This window comes from Bufo bufo, chromosome 7 (genome assembly GCF_905171765.1).
Source record: "Bufo bufo chromosome 7, aBufBuf1.1, whole genome shotgun sequence".
In the NCBI taxonomy this organism is placed as follows: Eukaryota; Metazoa; Chordata; class Amphibia; order Anura; family Bufonidae; genus Bufo; species Bufo bufo.
In genome coordinates this window covers 164,567,661-164,590,085 of record NC_053395.1, presented here as the reverse complement: position 1 = coordinate 164,590,085, position 22,425 = coordinate 164,567,661, and the positions used below count along the sequence as shown (strand labels likewise).

Below are 22,425 nucleotides of genomic sequence, written 5' to 3'. Positions count from 1 at the left end.
GGCCCGGAGAGGAAGGCTATGAAAGATTATATTTCAGAGAGTTTGGCTAAGGGACACATCAGACCCTCTTCTTCACTTGTGGCTGCAGGGTTCTTTTTCGTTAAAAAGAAAGATGGGGGCCTACGTCCTTGCCTGGATTTCCGGGAATTAAACCGGATAACTATCCGAGATCCCTATCCTCTTCCTCTCATTCCCGACCTCTTTAATCAGGTTGCTGGTGCTAAATGGTTCTCCAAAATGGATCTCAGAGGAGCCTATAACCTGGTTCGCATCAAAGAGGGGGATGAGTGGAAGACGGCTTTTAATACTCCGGAAGGGCATTATGAAAATCTGGTCATGCCATTTGGTCTTACTAATGCGCCTGCGGTATTCCAACATTTTGTCAACGATATTTTTAGTCACCTTATCGGGAGATTTGTTGTGATATATCTTGATGACATCCTGGTGTATTCCCCGGATCTGGATACACATAAGATCCATGTGAGACAAGTGCTGCAGATATTAAGGGCCAACAAATTGTTTGCTAAGTTAGAAAAATGTGTGTTCGCCGTAAAAGAACTGCCATTTCTGGGGTATGTGTTGTCAGATTCAGGTTTCCGCATGGATCCAGAGAAAGTCCGGGCGATTATAGACTGGGATCTGCCTGAGAACCTGAAGGCATTGCAACGCTTCCTGGGGTTTGCCAATTTTTATAGAAAGTTTATAAAGAACTATTCCTTGGTGGTCAAACCACTGACGGACATGACCCGAAAGGGATCCGATTTTTCCAAATGGTCACATGCAGCCAAAACTGCCTTTGCATCTCTGAAGGAGAGATTCACCTCGGCCCCTATTCTCGTACAGCCAGATGTCTCGCTTCCTTTTATTGTAGAGGTTGACACATCAGAGGTGGGGGTGGGAGCGGTACTATCTCAGGGCCCGTCCCCTGGTGAATTGCGTCCGTGTGCTTTCTTTTCGAAGAAATTGTCTACTGCAGAAAGGAACTATGATATTGGCAACAGGGAACTTTTGGCTATTAAGTTGGCTTTTGAGGAGTGGCGTCATTTTTTGGAGGGGGCGGTTCATCCCGTCACGGTGATTACTGATCACAAAAACTTATTATATCTGGAGTCTGCTAAACGTCTCACCCCTAGACAGGCTCGGTGGTCGTTATTTTTTACTAGGTTTAATTTTGTAATAACCTATCGCCCGGGGGCGCCCCGGCCTCCTGCCCCTCGGGTAAACTGTTTGTGCCAGATAATTTACGACTGGAGATACTAAAAGAACACCATAACTCCACACTGGCAGGACACCCAGGTAGTAGGGCAACCTCTGAGTTAGTGTCTCGTCGGTTCTGGTGGCCTAAATGGCGCCAGGAGGTGTTGAATTTTGTGTCTGCATGTGCTACCTGTGCTCGTTCTAAGGTAGATCATACTCGTCCGGCAGGGCGTCTTTTACCTCTGGCCATCCCCAACAGGCCTTGGACGCACCTGTCAATGGATTTCATTACGGATCTACCAGTATCAGCGGGGAAGACTGTTATTCTTGTAGTTGTTGACAGATTCAGTAAAATGGTGCACTTTATTGCTCTTGCCGCATTGCCTAATGCTAACACACTGGCTCAGGTTTTTATTGACCACATCGTGAAGCTTCACGGGGTCCCTTCCGATATTGTTTCGGATCGTGGTACCCAATTCGTTTCTAAATTTTGGAAAGCTTTTTGTTCTCGTTTAGGGGTTCATCTGTCGTTTTCTTCATCTTTCCATCCACAGTCCAACGGTCAGACTGAACGTACCAATCAAAACTTAGAGACATATTTGAGATGCTTTGTTTCCGAAAATCAGGAGGAATGGTCATCTTATTTACCGTTAGCCGAGTTTGCCATTAATAATCGTCGTCAAGAATCCACCGATAAGTCACAATTTTTTGGTGCGTATGGTTTCCATCCTCAGTTTTGTACGTTTAGTGAGGGGGGGCCGTCTGGGATTCCCGAGGAGGAACGATTTGCGTCTTCACTTTCTTCAGTGTGGCAGAGTGTGCAAGAAAGTTTGAAGAGAATTGGTGGTAGATAAAAACGTGCAGCTGATAGGAAGCGCTCTGAAGGTCCGGACCTTGGGGTGAATGACTTGGTGTGGTTGTCTACCAGAAATATCAAGTTGAAGGTTCCCTCGTGGAAATTAGGTCCGAGATTTATTGGTCCTTTATAGGGTAATTAAGATCATTAACCCGGTGGCTTTTCGTCTGGAGCTACCTCAGACTCTAAGGATCCATAATGTCTTCCACAGATCTCTGCTTAAGAGATATGTAGAACCTCCTGAACCATTGCCACTACCGCCTCCACCGGTGGTTGTTGATGGCAGTCTTGAGTTTCAAGTAGAAAAGATTGTTGATTCACGATATGTTCGCCGCTCTCTTCAGTACCTGGTGCACTGGAAAGGTTATGGTTCCGAAGAGAGAATGTGGGTTCCAGCATCAGAGATAAAAGCGGACAGACTCATTCGGGCTTTTCATAGCTCCCATCCGGAGAGGCCTGGTCTTGAGGGTCCAGGGGCCCCTCGCAGAAAGGGGGGTACTGTCACGGCTGTGACTGATCCAGACAGGTCTGGGAGGAGAAGGTCGCAGCGACTTGCTACTCGCGATAGCTTGTGAGTTTGCTCCGTGGTTCAGGGTATGTCATCTGGGTTTTGCCTTGTGAACCTTTTTGTCCTGACTGGGAGTTTGTAGGCATCCTTCTCAGGTGAGTCCTGTCTGCCACTCCCAGCTACTATATTAGTTTCACTTTCACTTGCAGTCATTGCCAGATATAGTCCTTACTTCCAGTGCTACTCTGACCTTGGAAGGAGATCGTTTGATGGTGTTGCTGTGGAGCTCTTGTCCGGCGTGGACTGTCGTGTTTGGGATCACCTTCTCTGCTCGTGACTGGATAAGTCTATCTCTGCTGTTGTTTGTTTGTTGCTGTCTTCCCCTGTTGTTTTCCTAGACGTGAGTGATGGTGACTAGCGCTCCCATCGGCCTTTCCCCAGTCCAGTCTTGTTAGGGCGACTGAGGGTTTAGGCATACTGCTCGCTGCACGGGTTCACACCCCGTCTAGGGTATCAGGGCAGACAGGTGCCAGCTTAGGGTTAGTCAGGGGTGGCCATTCTATTTCCCATCCGTAGATAAGGGTCCCCCTTCCCCTCCGTCTGGTGCGACACGACTGCTGCTGGGATAGCGGTCGTGACACCCGCGACCCAGCAGGTCCCAGAAAATAAAAATCGTCAAGGTAGTGTAACACGGACGTCCAACCCGCCTCCTGCTTCACCACCCACTCCAAGAAGGAAGCAAACTTCTCAAACAAAGAACATGAAATTGCACAACCCATCGGCAGACAACAATCAACATAAAAACTGTCCTCCCACTTAAAACCCAACAAGTGAAAACTGTCCGGATGAATGGGTAACAAACGAAAAGCGGCCTCTATATCCGTCTTCGCCAACAAAGCCCCTTTTCCAAAACGACGCACCCACCGAACCGCCTCATCAAATGAAGTATACGAAACCGAACAAAGCTCCTCAGCAATACCATCATTAACAGAACTACCCTCAGGAAACGACAAGTGGTGTATGAGTCTAAACTTGCCCGCCTCCTTTTTTGGGACCAAACCTGGCAACGGGGATTCCGCAAATGGGCCAGCGACCCGCCCGCCGCGACCTCCTTACCAATCATCTCCGCTACCACGTCCGGCCTACGCAAAGCCGATGCCAAGTTACGGGGAGCCACCACCGGACTGACCGAAAAACACGGGATCCGAAAACCATGCCTGAAACCAACAAACAACAAAGCCGCTGCAGCCCTATCTGGGTACCTCTCTAACCACGGCACCATCTCTTCCACCTTCACCAGCGTCACCCCTCTTCTGCGCCCCATCAACTCCTTTTCCTCGCCCCCGCTTGAAACACCGTGACAGACTGTGTGCACCACCGCATCCGGAACACTCGTGCTTGAAACCGACAGTCAGCGAGGTATCTGCAATAACCTTCATTAAACTGCCAACAGCAACCCTTCTTTTGCCCGCCACCAGGCTCGGACACCGAGGGACCCCCGGCTGCCCCACGAAAGGACTGATGACCCACCTTCGGAGCCGCCATAAGCCGCATCCAAAGACCGATATCTTTGTGATCCCAGCGAATACTCGCCCGGACCGCCTTCCGCTGCCGAAATTGCTCGTCGTACCTCAACCATGCCACACCCCCATACGTCCTATAAGCCTCACCAATGGCATCCATGTAACAGAAAAGCGCGGAACAGTGTTCCGGCGCTTTTTCCCCCACCACGCTTGCCAAAATGGCAAAAGCCTGCAGCCAATTTAAATACGTCCGCGGTATCAACCGGTACCGTCGCTTCTCCTCTTCCTCCTTTTTGGACTCATCAGGCCTAACCCTATCCAAACTAAACTTTTCCAACTAAAGCAAAGAGAATATCTCCACATACTCGTCCTTCCAGATCTTCTCTTTAACCTCAGCCTTCAAATGAGCCCCCAGCGGCCCCTCAAAACAGACGTAGACCTCGCCCTTAGCTGCGTCTGCCAACCGCACCTCATCCCCAACTTTTCCTATTTCCCCAACACCGACCGACACATCCCCAGTCCCCGGAGCCGCCAAATCCGCCCCAACGCTACTCGAGCCAGCCCCGCCAGACTGACACCCCGCAACACCGGACACCACTGGAGCCCATACCGCCGCAGGTGACTCCCGCACACCCGACCCCAACCTAGACAAAAGCGACACCATCCCCTCTAGCAATTCCTGCGCCAACCCCTGGCCCTGCAAAACACCCCCCCCCACCGATTGCTCAACAGGAGCCCGTTGCTGACCCGAAGGCCCCTCACCTGACCGGCCCTGAGGTATCCGCCCAGCAGCCACGGTCCGCCCAGACACTCCAGCCATCGATGGTCCGCTCAGCTGCGCCGCCGCCGGACCGGCTCCATCCTCGTCCATCCGCCCGTCGTCAGCTTCCCAGTCGTCCTGGCTCACCTCGCCGTCCTCCACTTCCGCCAGCTGTCCAGGCCCGCCGACAGGCGGCCGCTGTCTCTCGTCGCCCCCGGCAACCGACGTAAACCGACTCTGTCCAGGCTCACCAGAAGGGGAACCGGCAGCCGCATCAGAAATACCTCCATCACTGCCGTCGTCCTGTACTGCAGCACCTCCAAATCCAGCTCCCACAGCAACCTCAGCCTCCTGAACAAATCCAGCTGCAGTACCTGGGCCTGCCACCGGTGTCGCTGCCGCGCTCCGCCCGCTCCTCTGCAGTCTCACAGAAGAACGCCGCCGGCCCTGCGACAAGGGCCGCAGCGCAACGCGCACCACTGCTGACCGCACTCCAGGATCCAGGCCCCCACTGACAGGCCGTGGGGCCGCACGCTCCTCTCCCCGCCGTGGCTGACTCACTGCCCGCTCCTCAGGTAAGGGACGAGGCCTGGCTCGCTCCCCATCCGACAAGGCCTCAAGGGGAGACGCCGCACCACCATATCTCCTCCCACGCCGTGAATAGGACGAGGCGACGGGCGCAGCCCGGTCCTCTCCCGCTGGTGCCCGGCGCCGACCAGGATTCCTCCCGCTGCGGCGGCGAGGCGCCGGGCTCACTGCCCTCACCGCCCGCAACGAAGGGTCCCTGCTGGGGCTCCTTAAGCACCGCCGCACCCGTGGGGTAGCCTCAGGGCTCAGCCTCTCTGGGGGCACAGACCTCCTAGCCCTGGGCCTAGCAGCAGGGGCGGCCGGTGTGGGGACCGGACCCGCCAAGACAGCTTGTAAATTCTGCTGCAACCAATCGGCCCCATGTCTCTCCGCCGCTGCCTTCACCGCATCCAATAAAACGTCCAAAGACTCCATAACTCCCAGCAAAATCCTTCCAAAACCTAAAAAAACCTTCCTGCTTCTTCCACAAGCGCCGTCTGATAAACTCCGCCCCCACTCCCCTCATATACTGCCCGGGAAAATACATGACCAAGACCCCTCGCCATGACCTAACCTTAACCCTCAACTGCCTGAACTTCCCCCCAAGTCAAAGAGCACTATGCCCAGGCTGCGCCTAGCTCCGTTGCTCCCAGTATCTCTGGTGGTTCAGGGTGATTAAATGACAAACACTAAATAATACAATTCAGAACATTTTTACTTTTACATTTTTCCTTTTCTGCAAGCGCGGCTGTGTGAGGGCTCATTTTCTTTACAGGGAAAGCTTGTAAACTTGTAATTTATACATAAATGTCTGTTAGGTGTGAACTTTAGACCACACCCATGTACAGCAATCTGAGAAAGAGCTATGTATATACACTAATACATGGAAGGCTATAAATCACTGATAACACCTCCACTGTTTACAACTGTAGTCAGAAAGAGCAGAGATATAATGTATAAGTTTCAAGTATTACAGAATTTTTACCCACAAGTATACATATATCATTATTTTTTTTTAATGTTTTTGCTTTATAACCTGTTGCCTGCAGATTGCACTGCATTGTGTGGTGATAGGTTCTCGAAGTCTGACATATCTGTCATGAGATTCTTCTCCAAATTTTATGGAGTACATTTGCATACAAGAGTAAGGCCTCATGCACACGGTCGTTGCCCGGCCGTGGCCGTATTGCGGCCCGCAAACAGCCACTTGAATGGGTCCACAATCCGGAGCTGCAGTGCGGAACAGAGGCACGGAACCCCACGGAAGAACTACGCAGTGCTTCTTTGGTGTTTCTGTCCGTGCCTCCGCACCGCAAAAAAATAGAACATGTTCTATTTTTTTGCGGTGCGGATGGATCCGTCCCGGTTGCCGCACGGATGTTGTCCGTGCATTGGGGACCGCAAATTGCTGTACCCAGTGCACAGAACGGCCGCACAACGGCCGTGTGCATGAGGCCGAAGGCTTCATTCACACATCAGTGTTTGGTCAGTGATTTCCATCAGTGATTGTGAGCCAAAACCAGGATTGGAGCCTCCACAGACATAAGATATAAGGGAAAAATCTGCACCTGTTCTGTGTTTAGACTTGCACCTGGATTTGGCTCACAATCCCTGATGGAAATCACGAACCAAACAATGACGTGTGAATAAGGGCTTGTACACAAGGCTGCTACCCGGCCATGCCCATATTTCCACCCCCAAACAGTGGGTCCACAAAATATAGGCACCGGCTATGTGCACCTCACATTACGGATGCAGGCCCATTCACTTGAATGGGTCCACAATCCGGAAGGTCATGTGCGGAATCGAGGCACGGAACCCCACGGAAGCACTACAGAGTGCTTCGTGGGGTTTATCTCCGTGTCTCTGCACCGCAAAAAAAAGTGCATTCACTACTTTTTTGTGGTGCAGATGGATTACGGACCCATTCAAGGCGTCTATCAATGTGTATAGCAATAGACCTAGCAGCCTCCAGAGACACTGGGGTTTCATGAAAGGCCAAAGCGTCCTTCAGCCTCTCTGATAACTCTTGACAAAACTGGCTATGGAGGGCAGATTCGTTCCACTCTGTATCCGTAGCCCACATCCTAACCTCAGAGCAATAAATCTCAATGGAACGATCACCCTAACGAAGGTCGCGCAGCTTGGTTTCGACTAGAATGGTTCAATCCGGATCATCATAGATGAGACCCAAAGCTTCGAAAAATTCATCTACTGACCGGAGAGACTGCGATCCAGTCGGCAGAGAAAAAGCCCATGACTGAGCGTCCCCCTTAAAGGGATTTTGTGTATAGAGATGAGGACATGGGTTGCTAGATGGCCGCTAGTACATCCGCAATATCCAGTCCACATAGCTCTGTGTGCTTTTATTGTTAAAAAAACCCGATTTGATACATATGCTAATTAACCTGAGATGAGTCCTGTCCCTGACTCATCTCACGTACAGGACTCATCTCAGGTTAATTTGCATATGTATTTAATCATTTTTTTTACACAATAAAAGCACACAGAGCTACAGATGGAGCAGGGTTAGCACTCCAGCTCTTAACTCAAATTTCTTAGCTCATCGTGTTATCTTGAGACAAAAGACATTGAAAAGCAATTGAAGGTGTTTGCTTAGATTAGATAACACAACTCAGAAATCTCAGAAAACAGGAGTGTTAACTCTACTCCATCCGTATGGGGACTGGGTATTGCGGATGTGCTAGCGGCCATCTAGCAATTCATGTGCTCTATACACAAAATCCCGGTGACAGGTTCCCTTTAAGCAACAAAATGACCACACCAACTATCTGATGCTCATCCCCAGATGAGTGTGGACGTAGCCTAAAATACAGTTTGCACGCCTCTCTAAACAAAATGAAATTATGTCCCCCAGAAAATCTGTCTGGGAGGGCAATTTTAGGCTCCAGATAGGCCTGGTCTCGACCACTACCACCAGGACCAACAGCCTGTGATCTCTGCATCTGGAGACGGTCGTGCGGAGGTTAGCTACCTCCAAAGATAGCCCTTGCAGCTGACCTGCCAGTGCAGCAATAGGATCCATGGCTGCACACAAACAAACAAAAAAATGAAGTTTTTGGCGGTATATAATGTCACGCTTTGGTGTGGAAGGAAACACCACACCGAGCATAGGAGGGAAGGGGGGACGACGACAGGGAATCAGGCCTGAGAACTATGGAAGGAAAATGGACACCTCCTAGTGAAAACCCTAACAAAAATCCTAACTGACTACCAGTATGAACAGACCCCAAAGGTAGGCGAGTTCATACACCGGAATACATAGAGTCCTATAGGACCCTGGTACTAATGGCAGGGACGAGACTACCTGTTACTCCAAAAGGAAGAACGAACAGGACTCTCCTTCAGGCCTAATACAAACAATAGGGAATTGCAACACACAGAACCCAAACAAAATACAAAAGGGAAAGGAAAGACTTAACTTCAAAGGAGCAATGGAAGCACCATGAACTCAGCCGAGATCCAACCACAATCTATCCAAAGGTCCAAACAGAAGCTATAAACCACACAGCATTGTGGGAGAAGCAACTATAAATAGAGAAGGTTAAATGACCCTAATAGCCACACCTGGGAAAGAAGGTGTGGCAAGCACCAGAAACAACACAGACGTCATTTGATCCAAACGGAAAACATGTCAGATCAAATCACGTGCTGCCAGTCTCACAGATCTCCTGCAACCTGTCACGGGAACGTCCGTGACAGTTGCTACTGGAAAAAAAGGTTCAAAACCTCATGGATTTGCTAGGGCAATGGAACCAGAATATCACAGAGGGCTTGGAGCTTGCATTGACAGGCAGAGAAGCTGCTTAGTCTGTGCATCCTCCTTGCATGTGTGGCAAGTTCCGTGCACAGGAGGACGCTGTGTCTGAGAACTGTATTTGAGCTGGAATCTTCTTTCTTTGAGATCCTGAAAGGAGCCTATGAAGAGACAAGTCAGAGACCTGCCAGGCTGTCACCCAGGGCCGGCCTTAGGTGTTCAGGCGCCCTGTGCGAGCTAACCTTGTGGCGCCCCCCCCCCCAAAAAAAAAAACCAAAAACACTGCTTGTTGCTGGCATCATGGCATAGGCTGGCCGACTATCCAACCAAGTAGTTACCAGCCCGCACACCCCAAAGGCCGGTGTAATGTTATACTTCCCTACTTCGTGAGATTTCCCTACCCTCGTCACTTCCGGTCGCACCGGACATGACGTGAGGAGGTGTGCAGCGCCGCGCAGGCGCACAACGACAGGTTAGGGAAGTTTCACAGCAGAGTGCGCATGCGCCAGGAGCCTCGCCGGCGGTTAGGGTAGGAAAAAACTATGGGCCAGTGCGCAGGCGCAGTGATCGGATGGATGTTCTCAGCTGGACACCGGCCGACACTGCGCATGCACCGGGAGCCTCACCAGCGGTTAGGGAAGGGAAAAATTACGTACGGGCCAGTGCTTTTTCCCTACCCTAACCGCTGGTGAGGCTCCCAGCGCATGCGCAGTGTCGGCCGGTGTCCAGCTGAGAACATCCATCCGATCACCGCACCTGTGCACTGGCCCATAATTTTTCCCTACCCTAACCGCCGGCGAGGCTCCCAGCGCATGCGAACTTTGCTGTGAAATTTCCCTAACCCATCGTTGTGCGCAGTGCGCCCCCCCTAATATAATAAACATTGGCGCAGTGCGCCCCCCCAATATAATAAACATTGGTGGCGCAGTGCGCCCCCCCAACACCCCAGTATGATAAACATTGGTGGCGCAGTGCGCCCCCCCAAACACCCCAGTATAATAAACATTGGTGGCGCAGTGCGCCCCCCCCAACACCCCAGTATAATAAACATTGGTGGCGCAGTGGGCCCCCCCAATATAATAAACATTGGCACAGTGCGCCCCCTAATAAAATAAAAATTGGCACAGCGCGCCCCCCAATATAATAAACATTGGTGGTGCAGTGCGCCCCCCAACACCCCAGTATAATAAACATTGGTGGCGCAGTGCGCCCCCCCTCAATATAATAAACATTGGTGGCGCAGTGGGCAGTGCCAATGAGGGTTAAAAAATAAAAAAATAATTAACTCACCTCCTCCAATTGATCGTCTCCTGTTCTTTCTTCATGACCTGTCAAAGTACCTGTGCTGACATCACATGATACATCACCATGGTAATGGACCATGTGATGAGCTCAGTGACGTCACCACAGATCCTGAAGAAAGAACAGGAGACCGGCAGCTACGCGATCAACTGGAGGAGGTGAGTTAATTTTTTTAATTATTTTTTAACCCTCATTGGCACTTCCCCCTGAGCCACCAATGTTTCTTATACTGGGGTGTTGGGGGGGGGGGGCGCACTGTGCCACCAACGTTTCTTATACAAATACAGGAGGCGGGTGCTGGAATCAAATAGCCGGCACCCGACCTCTGTGACAGGGAGCTGCGATCAGCGGCAGTTAACCTCTCAGGTACCGCACCTGAAGGGTTAACTCAACTGCAGCTGATCGCAGCTCCCTGTCACAAAGGTCGGGTGCCGGCTATTTGATTCTGGCACTCGCCTCCTGTATTTGTATTTCAGGTCAGTTATCTTCATTGGTGGCGCAGTGGCCACAGCCCCTCCCCTCCTCCTCCTGTCTCTCTTCTTATTGGCAGCGGCGGGGGCAGCAGGCAGGTCAGACACAGGGGAGGAGGAATCGGGTCAGACAGGGGAGGGGGAGATGGAGGGGGCGCCCCGAGGGAGAACACAAGTGCCGCCTCGCCTGCCGCATATTACATTGTGAGCTGTCGGCCGCCCAGCTCCCCTGTTGCTATGGCGCCCTGTGCGGCCGCACAGCCCGCACACCCCAAAGGCCGGCCCTGCTGTCCCCAATAGTATGTGTTGCAGAGATACACGTATCTGCTGCAGAGTGAGACATCTTGACCTGTGTGTTTCGGAAGGCAGAGATACCGCGATAGATCAGTGTGTGTGCAGTGGTTGTGAAGTGAGAAACTGCAACATGGAAGTGCCTGTTAGGCTACTTTCACATTTGCGTTTTTCTTTTGGCAGAGGATCTCAATACTGGAGAAAAACGCTTACGCTTTGTCCCCATTCATTGTCAATGGGGACAAAACTAAACTGAACAGAACAGAATGAACCAGAATGCATTCCGTTCCATTTGGTTGCGTTTCCATACCTGTTCGGTATGGGATGCGGAGCAAAATTGATCCGTTTTCTCAGACACAATACAAAACATATCTGGCACCCATTGACTTACAATTGGTTTTAATGGCGGATCTGTCATTGCTATTTTAAAAGATAATACAACCGGATCTGGTCATAACAGATGAAGGCGGTTGTATTATCAAACATGGAAGCATTTTTGCTGATCCCTGCCGGATTAGGCAAAAACGCAAGTGTGAAAGTAGTCTTAGAGACTGTGTGATGCTGTGCCACTTGGAAAGGTATATGTTGTGATAATGTAATGTACATTGCTGCCACTCTGAGGAAACATGAGCCAAAGTATTGTTGCCCAGGGAGAGAGAATTTTTACTCTTAAAGGGACAGTAATATATCTGCTGCCTCTTAAAGAGACAGTGTACCAATTTATTCTGTTGCCTCTAACTAAGCCTCTGTCTTCATTAAGATTGTAACCACTAAGCCTGTGGCCTGTCAAAAACTGTTGTACCCGCATGCCTGTTACCCCTCATAAGTAAAGTAAATACCACTTTGGTTAAGTTACAACTGTGTCTGTCTGATTCCTTCCAGTAGCCTAGAGTGCGGAGCCATGCATATCGCTCAGGGCCAAAAATATTCTCCCATTTTCTCTAAGGCCCCTTTCACACGGGCGTCACAGATTTTGTCCGGATGCGTTGCTGGTGCATTGCGGGAAACCCACGCAATTGCGCACGCAATTTCGGTCAGTTTTGTCTGCGATTGCGTTGCATTGTTTCGTTTTTTCCACACGAATGCAAAGCGTTTTAATGCGTTTTGCACGCGCATGATAAAAAACTGAATGTGGTACCCAGACCTGAACTCGGACTTCTTCACTGAAGTTCGGGTTTGGGTTCGGTGTTCTGTAGATTTTATTATTTTCCATTATAACATGGTTATAATGGAAAATAATAGCAATCTATAATACAGAATACTAAATAAAATGTCGCTTGAGGGTTAAAAAAATAAATAAAAATTACTCACCTCATCCTCTTGATCGTGCAGCCGTTATAGTCTTCTTTCTTCTTCTTGCAGGACCTGCGCTGACTTCATCGCGCTCACCACGTGGTGACATCAGCGCTGGTCCTGCAAGAAGAAGAAAGAAGACTATAACGGCTGCGCGATCAAGTGGATGAGGTGAGTAATTTTTTAACCCTCAAGTGACATTTTACTTAGCATTCTGTATTATAGAATGCTATTATTTTCCATTATAACCATGTTATAATGGAAAATAATAAAGTGAATGGACCTCCACATCATCTCCTTAGCAACCATCCGTGAAAATGGCATAGCATCCGCACTTGCTTGCGGATGCTATGCGATTTTCACGCAGCCCCATTCACCTCTATGGGGCCTGCGTTGCATGAAAAGTGCAGAATATAGAACATGCTGCGATTTTCACGCAACACACAAGTGATGCGTGAAAAACATCGCTCATGTACACAGCCCAATTGAAATAAATGGGTCAGGATTCAGTGCGGTTGCAATGCGTTCACGTCACGCATTGCAGCTGCGTGGAAAACTCGCCCGTGTGGGGAGGGGGACAAAACCGCCTCAATACTAGCAATTGATTGGAAGGCAAATTATCATTGAATCCATGAAATGTTATAAGCAAAGAACCGTGTATTTATACTGCACCTTTTTTCAGTCTGGGTAAGGAAATGTTCTGCTCCTTTCACATCTTTCTCCATGAATTCCTGATACATGTAAACTGACTGGATAAATCCAATAATTTCAGGAATGGACAGCTGAACGGTCACTGGTATATCTGTGATCCTGTAAAGGAAAAATATATGCTTACAATATAGTTTATCTTAGTAAAAATGAAAATTTTTATGGTTACAGCATTTAACCGTTTCACTACCGGAGGTTTTTTCGTTTTTGTGTTTTAATTTTTCTTCCCCATCTTCCTTGAGACATAACGTTTTTATATTTCCGTTCACATAGCTGTATGAGGGCTTATTTCCCTTACGCCCATGGCAGCACCCTTGAGAGACCACCTCCATCCAGGACAGGAAACAGGAACCTTCCTGGAGAGCACTTAAGGAGGGATACCTCCCCTATACCACCAGTTTTCTGTTTCCTGTCCTATGGATAGGACGTTCTGTGTAAAGCTGGATTAGGCTGCAGGAGCCCCGCAGGCACTTTATTATAGAGGTTACCTGGTGCAGCATAAGTCTCCTCTAGGAGCCGCCTACTAAGACTGGGATACACCCTTCTGGGTCCTGGATAGTTTATCTGGCCGGTGTTCCTGGGTAGTCCCAGCATAACCGAGAGCGGATGCTGACACGCCGGTTCCTCCTAGCGGTGTTCAGGAGCCTTTTCTCTGCCATCCTCCCTGTCTCGAAACTTACAGAGGCGGGGGGCGGGGTTTGATTAATTTGCGTGCCCTGTGCGCAAACCGGAAGTTGTAAGACGCAGCTTCAGGTACTTGGAACGCACGCGGAGTGCGTTCCGGACGTAGTAGAAGGAAGGTCCTACTGAGGCCGCATAATGGGTGCACCGGCAGGGACCCGACCGAATTGGTATTTAAACCCTCAGCGCGCGGTCAGAAGGAGCCCAGCCAGCCTACGATCTTCAGAGGATCTTTAATGGAAAACTCTCGATCCTTGCCCACTATCATGGATGCTGAGAGTATCCAGCGTGCTGATATCCAGGAGACTCATGATGCCAGACCGGTATTCCTGGTGGGATAAGGGGGTCAATCCCCAACTTTTATTTTTCCTCTATCAGATCTAATGGGGATTATTCTCTTATTTTAATTGTAGAATATCAAAGAGGGCCCCAGTAAATCTACCACTAAATCCAAAGGGAGGGAATGTGCTGTGTGCAAGAAAAAACTCGTCCCTTCTTGGTCTAAGTTACTGTGTCAGCATTGTGTGAATAAAAATGGTAGAAGAGGAATCTCCATCTTTACTTTAAAGTATCAAAGATATTGTTAAATCTGAAATTTCAGATTCAATGAAAATGTTTAGGAAATGAATCCCTTCCTCGGCCTCGGGCAAACAGAGTCACGCTACTATAATATCTGATTTGGACTCTTCAGATGAGAATGAGCAGGGAGAAATCCTGGAAAATTCAAGCTCATCTTCAGATGAAGAAGCCATGAGCAGACCTCTTTTATTCCCTGAGGATACAGAATCCCTACTGAAAGCTATTAGAGCTACTATGAAAGTGGATGTTCCTAGGGAACCAAAATCTGTCCAGGACATACCGGTAATGTTTGGTGACCTGGGGCACAAAAGGTCAAGAGTTTTTCCTTTAAATGAAAACATAAAATGTTTAATTCAAAGAGAATGGAATAAGCCTGATAAGAAATTCTTTATTCCCAAGAATGTAAAAAGAAAATACCCTTTTGATGAGGGAGAGTGCTCCTGTTGGGATAAGCCTCCTAAACTTGACGCCCCTATCGCCAAAATGTCAAAAAAGGCGGCGTTACCTTTTGAGGATCTTGGTAGTTTAAAGGATCCTATGGACAGACGTGCAGAAGTATACCTTTAAAATAGCATGGGAAGCCTCGACCCAAGAATTTAAACTAAATATTGCTACTACCTCTACTGCCAGGTCGTTAAAATTATGGCTACAAGAGCTGGAGTCCCATATTCAAGATAAAACCCCTAGGGACCAATTACTAGAAGTATTTCCTACCATCCTTAAAGCAGTGGACTTCATTTCTGATGCTTCTGCAGATGCCTTAAAGTTAGGTGCCAAGTCAGCTGCTCTATGCGAGAAGAGCTATTTGGCTTAAAAGATGGTCAGGTGAAACAGGTTCAAAGAATAAACTTTGCTCTATCCCATGCCAGGGAGATTATCTCTTTGGGCCTGTTTTGGATGACCTTTTAGAAAAAGCTTCTGATAATAAATAGCGTTTTCCTGTTTCTAGACCTCCAAGAAAACAACAGTTTTTTCGCAGGAACAAAAAACCTAACACACAGACAGAAGGCAGATTTTTCGACAAGAAAACAAAAATAGAAAAATTAAGGGATTCCTCTTTAACAATCAGTCTGCTTCAAGATCCAAGGACAGTCAGCAATTACGGTTTCTGTCCAGACTTTCTCAATTTTTTCGGGCATGGGAAAAGATCTCGTTAAGCCTGTGGATATTAGGCATCATAAAAGAAGGGTTCCATCTAGAGTTTGCTTCCCCCCACGGAAAGATTAAAAATTACAAATCTAGTTCAAAATTCCGCTAGAAACCTGCTCTAAGACAAGAAATATTTTCTCTAATAGAAAAAAGGGTTCCTGTTCCAGACTTGGAAAAGGGCATAGGTTTTTATTCATCCCTTTTTCTAGTACCCAAACTGGACGGGTCATTTAGGATGATCATAAATCTGAGGGACCTAAATAATTTTCTGAAATACAAAAAATTCAAAATGGAATCTGTACAGTCCACAATAAAGCATCTCTATGAAGACTGCTTCATGGCCACCATAGACATAAAAGACGCTTACTATCACATTCCAATTCATACAGATTTCCAGAAATATCTCAGAGTGTCAGTATCCATGGAAGGTCAAATTCATCACTTCCAATACAAAGTGCTTCTGTTTGGAATATATCAGGCCCCCAGACTCTTTACAAAAGTAATGGCAGAGGTTATGGCCCACATAAGAGAAAGAGACGTTCTGGTCATCCCTTATTTGGACGACCTCCTGGTGGTGGCGGAATCCGGAGATCTGATAACCTCTCATCTTCTGGAAGTAATAGACATCCTGACAAAAACTAGGATGGCAAATAAACTGGGGAAAGTCAAATCTGATACCGTCCCAAAGATGTGTGTTTCTGGGTCTAATCCTGGATTCAGTGAACCAGTGTTGTTTTCTTCCTCAACACAAAGTATCCCAAATAAGAGAAGACGTGTGGTCCCTTCTAACCTCAACGAATCGAACCATCAGACACGGGAGGACCGTATTTGGGCAGAATGACCTCCACAATACCTGCGGTCAATTGGGCCCTTTTTCACTCCAGGTCTCTTCAGTGGCAGATTCTAAAAGAGCGGCAGGGATCTCTATTCCCATTAGATGCCCCACTTTCCCTGACCCCTCAGGTGATTCAATCTTAAACCTGGTGGCTAGAACCTGCAAATCTGTCTCAGGGTCTACATTGGGATCCCCAGGAGCAGATATCCATCACTACGGATGCCAGTCCGTCTGGGTGGGGCGCTTATTGTCAGGGGGAGGTCCGTCAGGGGGTATGGAGCTCGATAGAGAGTCAGGACTCTCAGAATATGAGGGAACTCAGAGCAGTCCTATTAGAATTCCTACCCAAAATACAAGGAAAAGGAATAAAAATCTTTTCAGACAACGCCACGGTCATTTCTTATTTAAACAGGCAAGGAGGAACCAAATCAGAAAACCTTATGTCCTTAACCGCAGACATTTTCTCCCTGGTCATTCCTTACGTTCCCTTTGTCAAAGCTGTACATTTAAAAGGAGTAGAGAACAAGGTGGCAGACTTTCTAAGCAGAAACCAGTTAGATCAAGGAGAATGGTGCTTAAACCAACAAGTCTTCAGTCAGATAATTCAACTTTGGGGGTCTTCCTCAAATAGACCTCTTTGCGACCAGGCAGAACAAAAAATGCAATCTATTCTTTTCCCTAAATCCGGAAAAAATTCCCCGACAGGGATAGATGCGTTCTCCCTTCCGTGGCCGAATCCGCTTCTGTACGCCTTTCCTCCTCTAAGACTCCTTCCGAGAATATTACAGAAGTTGAGGAAGGAATGGATGAGGCTTATTCTAATTGCCCCCTTTTGGCCAAGGAGGACTTGGTTCACTTGGTTGAGGAAACTTTCCCTGACAGATCCCTGGATTCTTCTGGACAGGCAGGATCTGTTGTTTCAAGGTCCTGTCTTCCATCCAGAAGTGAGAAGTCTTCATCTAACAGCATGGTATTTAAAGGGGGAAATCTTAAAACATAGGGGCCTGTCTAAGGAAGTTATATCTACTCTTTTATCATGCAGGAAAGAAGTAACCTCTATCATTTATCTCAGAATATGGAAGACTTTCCTAAAACTTCTGTAAAATCGCGGTAGATCCCTTGAGTTATCCTCCCATGCCAAAAATTCAAGATTTTTTGCAAAAGGGTCTGGATAAAAACCTAAGACCGAGTACTCTTAGGCTGCGTTCACACGGGCGAGATTTCCGCGCGGGTGCAATGCGGTAGGTGAACGCATTGCACCCGCACTGAATCTGGACCCATTCATTTCAATGGGGCTGTTCAGATGAGCGATGATTTTCACGCATCACTTATGCGTTGCGTGAAAATCGCAGCATGCTCTATATTCTGCGTTTTTCACGCAACGCAGGCCCCATAGAAGTGAATGGGGTTGCGTGAAAATCGCATGCATCCGCAAGCAAGTGCGGATGCGGTGCGATTTTCACGCACGGTTGCTAGGTGACAGTCTATACACTGTATTATTTTCCCTTATAACATGGTTATAAGGGAAAATAATAGCATTCCGAATACAGAATGCATAGTAGGTGATCAATTGAGGGTTAAAAAATAAAAAAAATTAACTCACCTTCTCCTCTTGTTCGCGTAGTTCTCCCGGTCTTCAGTTCTTTAACCACCTCCGGACCGCCTAACGCAGGATCGCGTTCCGGAGGTGGCAGCGCTGCGCACAGTCACGCATATACGCGTCATCTCGCGAGACGCGAGATTTCCTGTGAACGCGCGCACACAGGCGCGCGCGCTCACAGGAACGGAAGGTAAGAGAGTTGATCTCCAGCCTGCCAGCGGCGATCGTTCGCTGGCAGGCTGGAGATGTGTTTTTTTTTAACCCCTAACAGGTATATTAGACGCTGTTTTGATAACAGCGTCTAATATACCTGCTACCTGGTCCTCTGGTGGTCCCCTTTGTTTGGATCGACCACCAGAGGACACAGGTAGCTCAGTAAAGTAGCACCAAGCACCACTACACTACACTACACCCCCCCCCCATCACTTATTAACCCCTTATTAGCCCCTGATCACCCCTAATCACCCCTGATCACCCCATATAGACTCCCTGATCACCCCCCTGTCATTGATTACCCCCCTGTCATTGATCAACCCCCTGTAAAGCTCCATTCAGACGTCCGCATGATTTTTACGGATCCACTGATAGATGGATCGGATCCGCAAAACGCATCCGGACGTCTGAATGAAGCCTTACAGGGGCGTGATCAATGACTGTGGTGATCACCCCATATAGACTCCCTGATCACCCCCCTGTCATTGATTACCCCCCTGTCATTGATTACCCCCCTGTAAAGCTCCATTCAGATGTCCGCATGATTTTTACGGATGCACTGATACATGGATCGGATCCGCAAAACGCATCCGGTCGTCTGAATGAAGCCTTACAGGGGCATGATCAATGACTGTGGTGATCACCCCCCTGTCATTGATTACCCCCCTGTAAAGCTCCATTCAGATGTCCGCATGATTTTTACGGATGCACTGATAGATGGATCGGATCCGCAAAACGCATCCGGACGTCTGAATGAAGCCTTACAGGGGCATGATCAATGACTGTGGTGATCACCCCATATAGACTCCCTGATCACCCCCCTGTCATTGATTACCCCCCTGTCATTGATTACCCCCCTGTAAAGCTCCATTCAGATGTCCGCATGATTTTTACGGATGCACTGATAGATGGATCGGATCCGCAAAACGCATCCGGACGTCTGAATGAAGCCTTACAGGGGCATGATCAATGACTGTGGTGATCACCCCATATAGACTCCCTGATCACCCCCCTGTAAAGCTCCATTCAGATGTCCGCATGATTTTTACGGATGCACTGATACATGGATCGGATCCGCAAAACGCATCCGGTCGTCTGAATGAAGCCTTACAGGGGCATGATCAATGACTGTGGTGATCACCCCCCTGTCATTGATTACCCCCCTGTAAAGCTCCATTCAGATGTCCGCATGATTTTTACGGATGCACTGATAGATGGATCCGATCCGCAAAACGCATCCGGACGTCTGAATGAAGCCTTACAGGGGCATGATCAATGACTGTGGTGATCACCCCATATAGACTCCCTGATCACCCCCCTGTCATTGATCACCCCCCTGTCATTGATTACCCCCCTGTAAAGCTCCATTCAGATGTCCGCATGATTTTTACGGATGCACTGATAGATGGATCCGATCCGCAAAACGCATCCGGACGTCTGAATGAAGCCTTACAGGGGCATGATCAATGACTGTGGTGATCACCCCATATAGACTCCCTGATCACCCCCCTGTCATTGATCACCCCCCTGTCATTGATTACCCCCCTGTAAAGCTCCATTCAGATGTCCGCATGATTTTTACGGATGCACTGATAGATGGATCCGATCCGCAAAACGCATCCGGACGTCTGAATGAAGCCTTACAGGGGCATGATCAATGACTGTGGTGATCACCCCATATAGACTCCCTGATCACCCCCCTGTCATTGATCACCCCCCTGTCATTGATTACCCCCCTGTAAAGCTCCATTCAGATGTCCGCATGATTTTTACGGATGCACTGATAGATGGATCGGATCCGCAAAACGCATCCGGACGTCTGAATGAAGCCTTACACGGGCGTGATCAATGACTGTGGTTATCACCCCATATAGACTCCCTGATCACCCCCCTGTCATTGATCACCCCCCTGTCATTGATCACCCCCCTGTCATTTATCACCCCCCTGTCATTTAGCACCCCTCTGTAAGGCTCCATTCAGATATTTTTTTGGCCCAAGTTAGCAGAATTTTTTTTTTTTTTTCTTACAAAGTCTCATATTCCACTAACTTGTGTCAAAAAATAAAATCTCACATGAACTCACCATACCCCTCACGGAATCCAAATGCGTAAAATTTTTTAGACATTTATATTCCAGACTTCTTCTCACGCTTTAGGGCCCCTAGAATGCCAGGGCAGTATAAATACCCCACATGTGACCCCATTTCGGAAAGAAGACACCCCCAGGTATTCCGTGAGGGGCATATTGAGTCCATGAAAGATTGAAATTTTTGTCCCAAGTTAGCGGAACGGGAGACTTTGTGAGAAAAAAATTAAAAATATCAATTTCCGCTAACTTGTGCCAAAAAAAAAAAATTTCTATGAACTCGCCATGCCCCTCATTGAATACCTTGGGGTGTCTTCTTTCCAAAATGGGGTCACATGTGGGGTATTTATACTGCCCTGGCATTCTAGGGGCCCCAAAGCGTGAGAAGAAGTCTGGTATCCAAATGTCTAAAAATGCCCTCCTAAAAGGAATTTGGGCACCTTTGCGCATCTAGGCTGCAAAAAAGTGTCACACATCTGGTATCGCCGTACTCAGGAGAAGTTGGGGAATGTGTTTTGGGGTGTCATTTTACATATACCCATGCTGGGTGAGAGAAATATCTTGGTCAAATGCCAACTTTGTATAAAAAAATGGGAAAAGTTGTCTTTTGCCAAGATATTTCTCTCACCCAGCATGGGTATATGTAAAATGACACCCCAAAACACATTCCCCAACTTCTCCTGAATACGGCGATACCACATGTGTGACACTTTTTTGCAGCCTAGGTGGGCAAAGGGGCCCATATTCCAAAGAGCACCTTTAGGATTTCACAGGTCATTTACCTACTTACCACACATTAGGGCCCCTGGAAAATGCCAGGGCAGTATAACTACCCCACAAGTGACCCCATTTTGGAAAGAAGACACCCCAAGGTATTCTGTGAGGGGCATGGCGAGTTCCTAGAATTTTTTATTTTTTGTCACAAGTTAGTGGAAAATGCTTATTTTTTTTTTTTTTTTTTTTTTCATACAAAGTCTCATATTCCACTAACTTGTGACAAAAAATAAAAACTTCCATGAACTCACTTTGCCCATCAGCGAATACCTTGGGGTCTCTTCTTTCCAAAATGGGGTCACTTGTGGGGTAGTTATACTGCCCTGGCATTCTAGGGGCCCAAATGTGTGGTAAGGAGTTTGAAATCAAATTCTGTAAAAAATGACCTGTGAAATCCGAAAGGTGCTCTTTTGAATATGGGCCCCTTTGCCCACCTCGGCTGCAAAAAAGTGTCACACATCTGGTATCTCCGTAATCGGGAGAAGTTGGGGAATGTGTTCTGGGGTGTCATTTTACATATACCCATGCTGGGTGAGAGAAATATCTTGGCAAAAGACAACTTTTCCCATTTTTTTTATACAAAGTTGGCATTTGACCAAGATATTTATCTCACCCAGCATGGGTATATGTAAAAAGACACCCCAAAACACATTCCTCAACTTCTCCTGAATACAGAGATACCAGATGTGTGACACTTTTTTGCAGCCTAGGTGGGCAAAGGGGCCCACATTCCAAAGAGCACCTTTCGGATTTCACAGGTCATTTACCTACTTACCACACATTTGGGCCCCTAGAATGCCAGGGCAGTATAACTACCACACAAGTGACCCCATTTTGGAAAGAAGAGACCCCAAGGTATTCGCTGATGGGCATAGTGAGTTCATGGAAGTTTTTATTTTTTGTCACAAGTTTGTGGAATATGAGACTTTGTATGAAAAAAAAAAAAAAAAAAAAAAAATCATCATTTTCCACTAACTTGTGACAAAAAATAAAAAATTCTAGGAACTCGCCATGCCCCTCACGGAATACCTTGGGGTGTCTTCTTTCCAAAATGGGGTCACTTGTGGGGTAGTTATACTGCCCTGGTATTCTAGGGGCCCAAATGTGTGGTAAGGAGTTTGAAATCAAATTCAGGAAAAAATGAGGAGTGAAATCCGAAAGGTGCTCTTTGGAATATGGGCCCCTTTGCCCACCTAGGCTGCAAAAAAGTGTCACACATCTGGTATCCCCGTACTCAGGAGAAGTTGAGGAATGT

At 47.9% G+C, this 22,425-nt stretch overlaps 1 protein-coding gene across 1 annotated transcript in view; it reads right to left on the bottom strand.

The window, feature by feature from the left end:
* Positions 1-22,425, bottom strand: part of LOC121008606 (putative methyltransferase DDB_G0268948) — a 116,480-nt gene that overhangs the window by 15,403 nt on the left and 78,652 nt on the right. Inside the window, exon 5 of the mRNA XM_040441255.1 lies at positions 13,218-13,355. Within this exon, the coding sequence (XP_040297189.1) occupies positions 13,218-13,355 (138 nt within the window). The remainder of the gene's footprint in view (positions 1-13,217; positions 13,356-22,425) is intronic.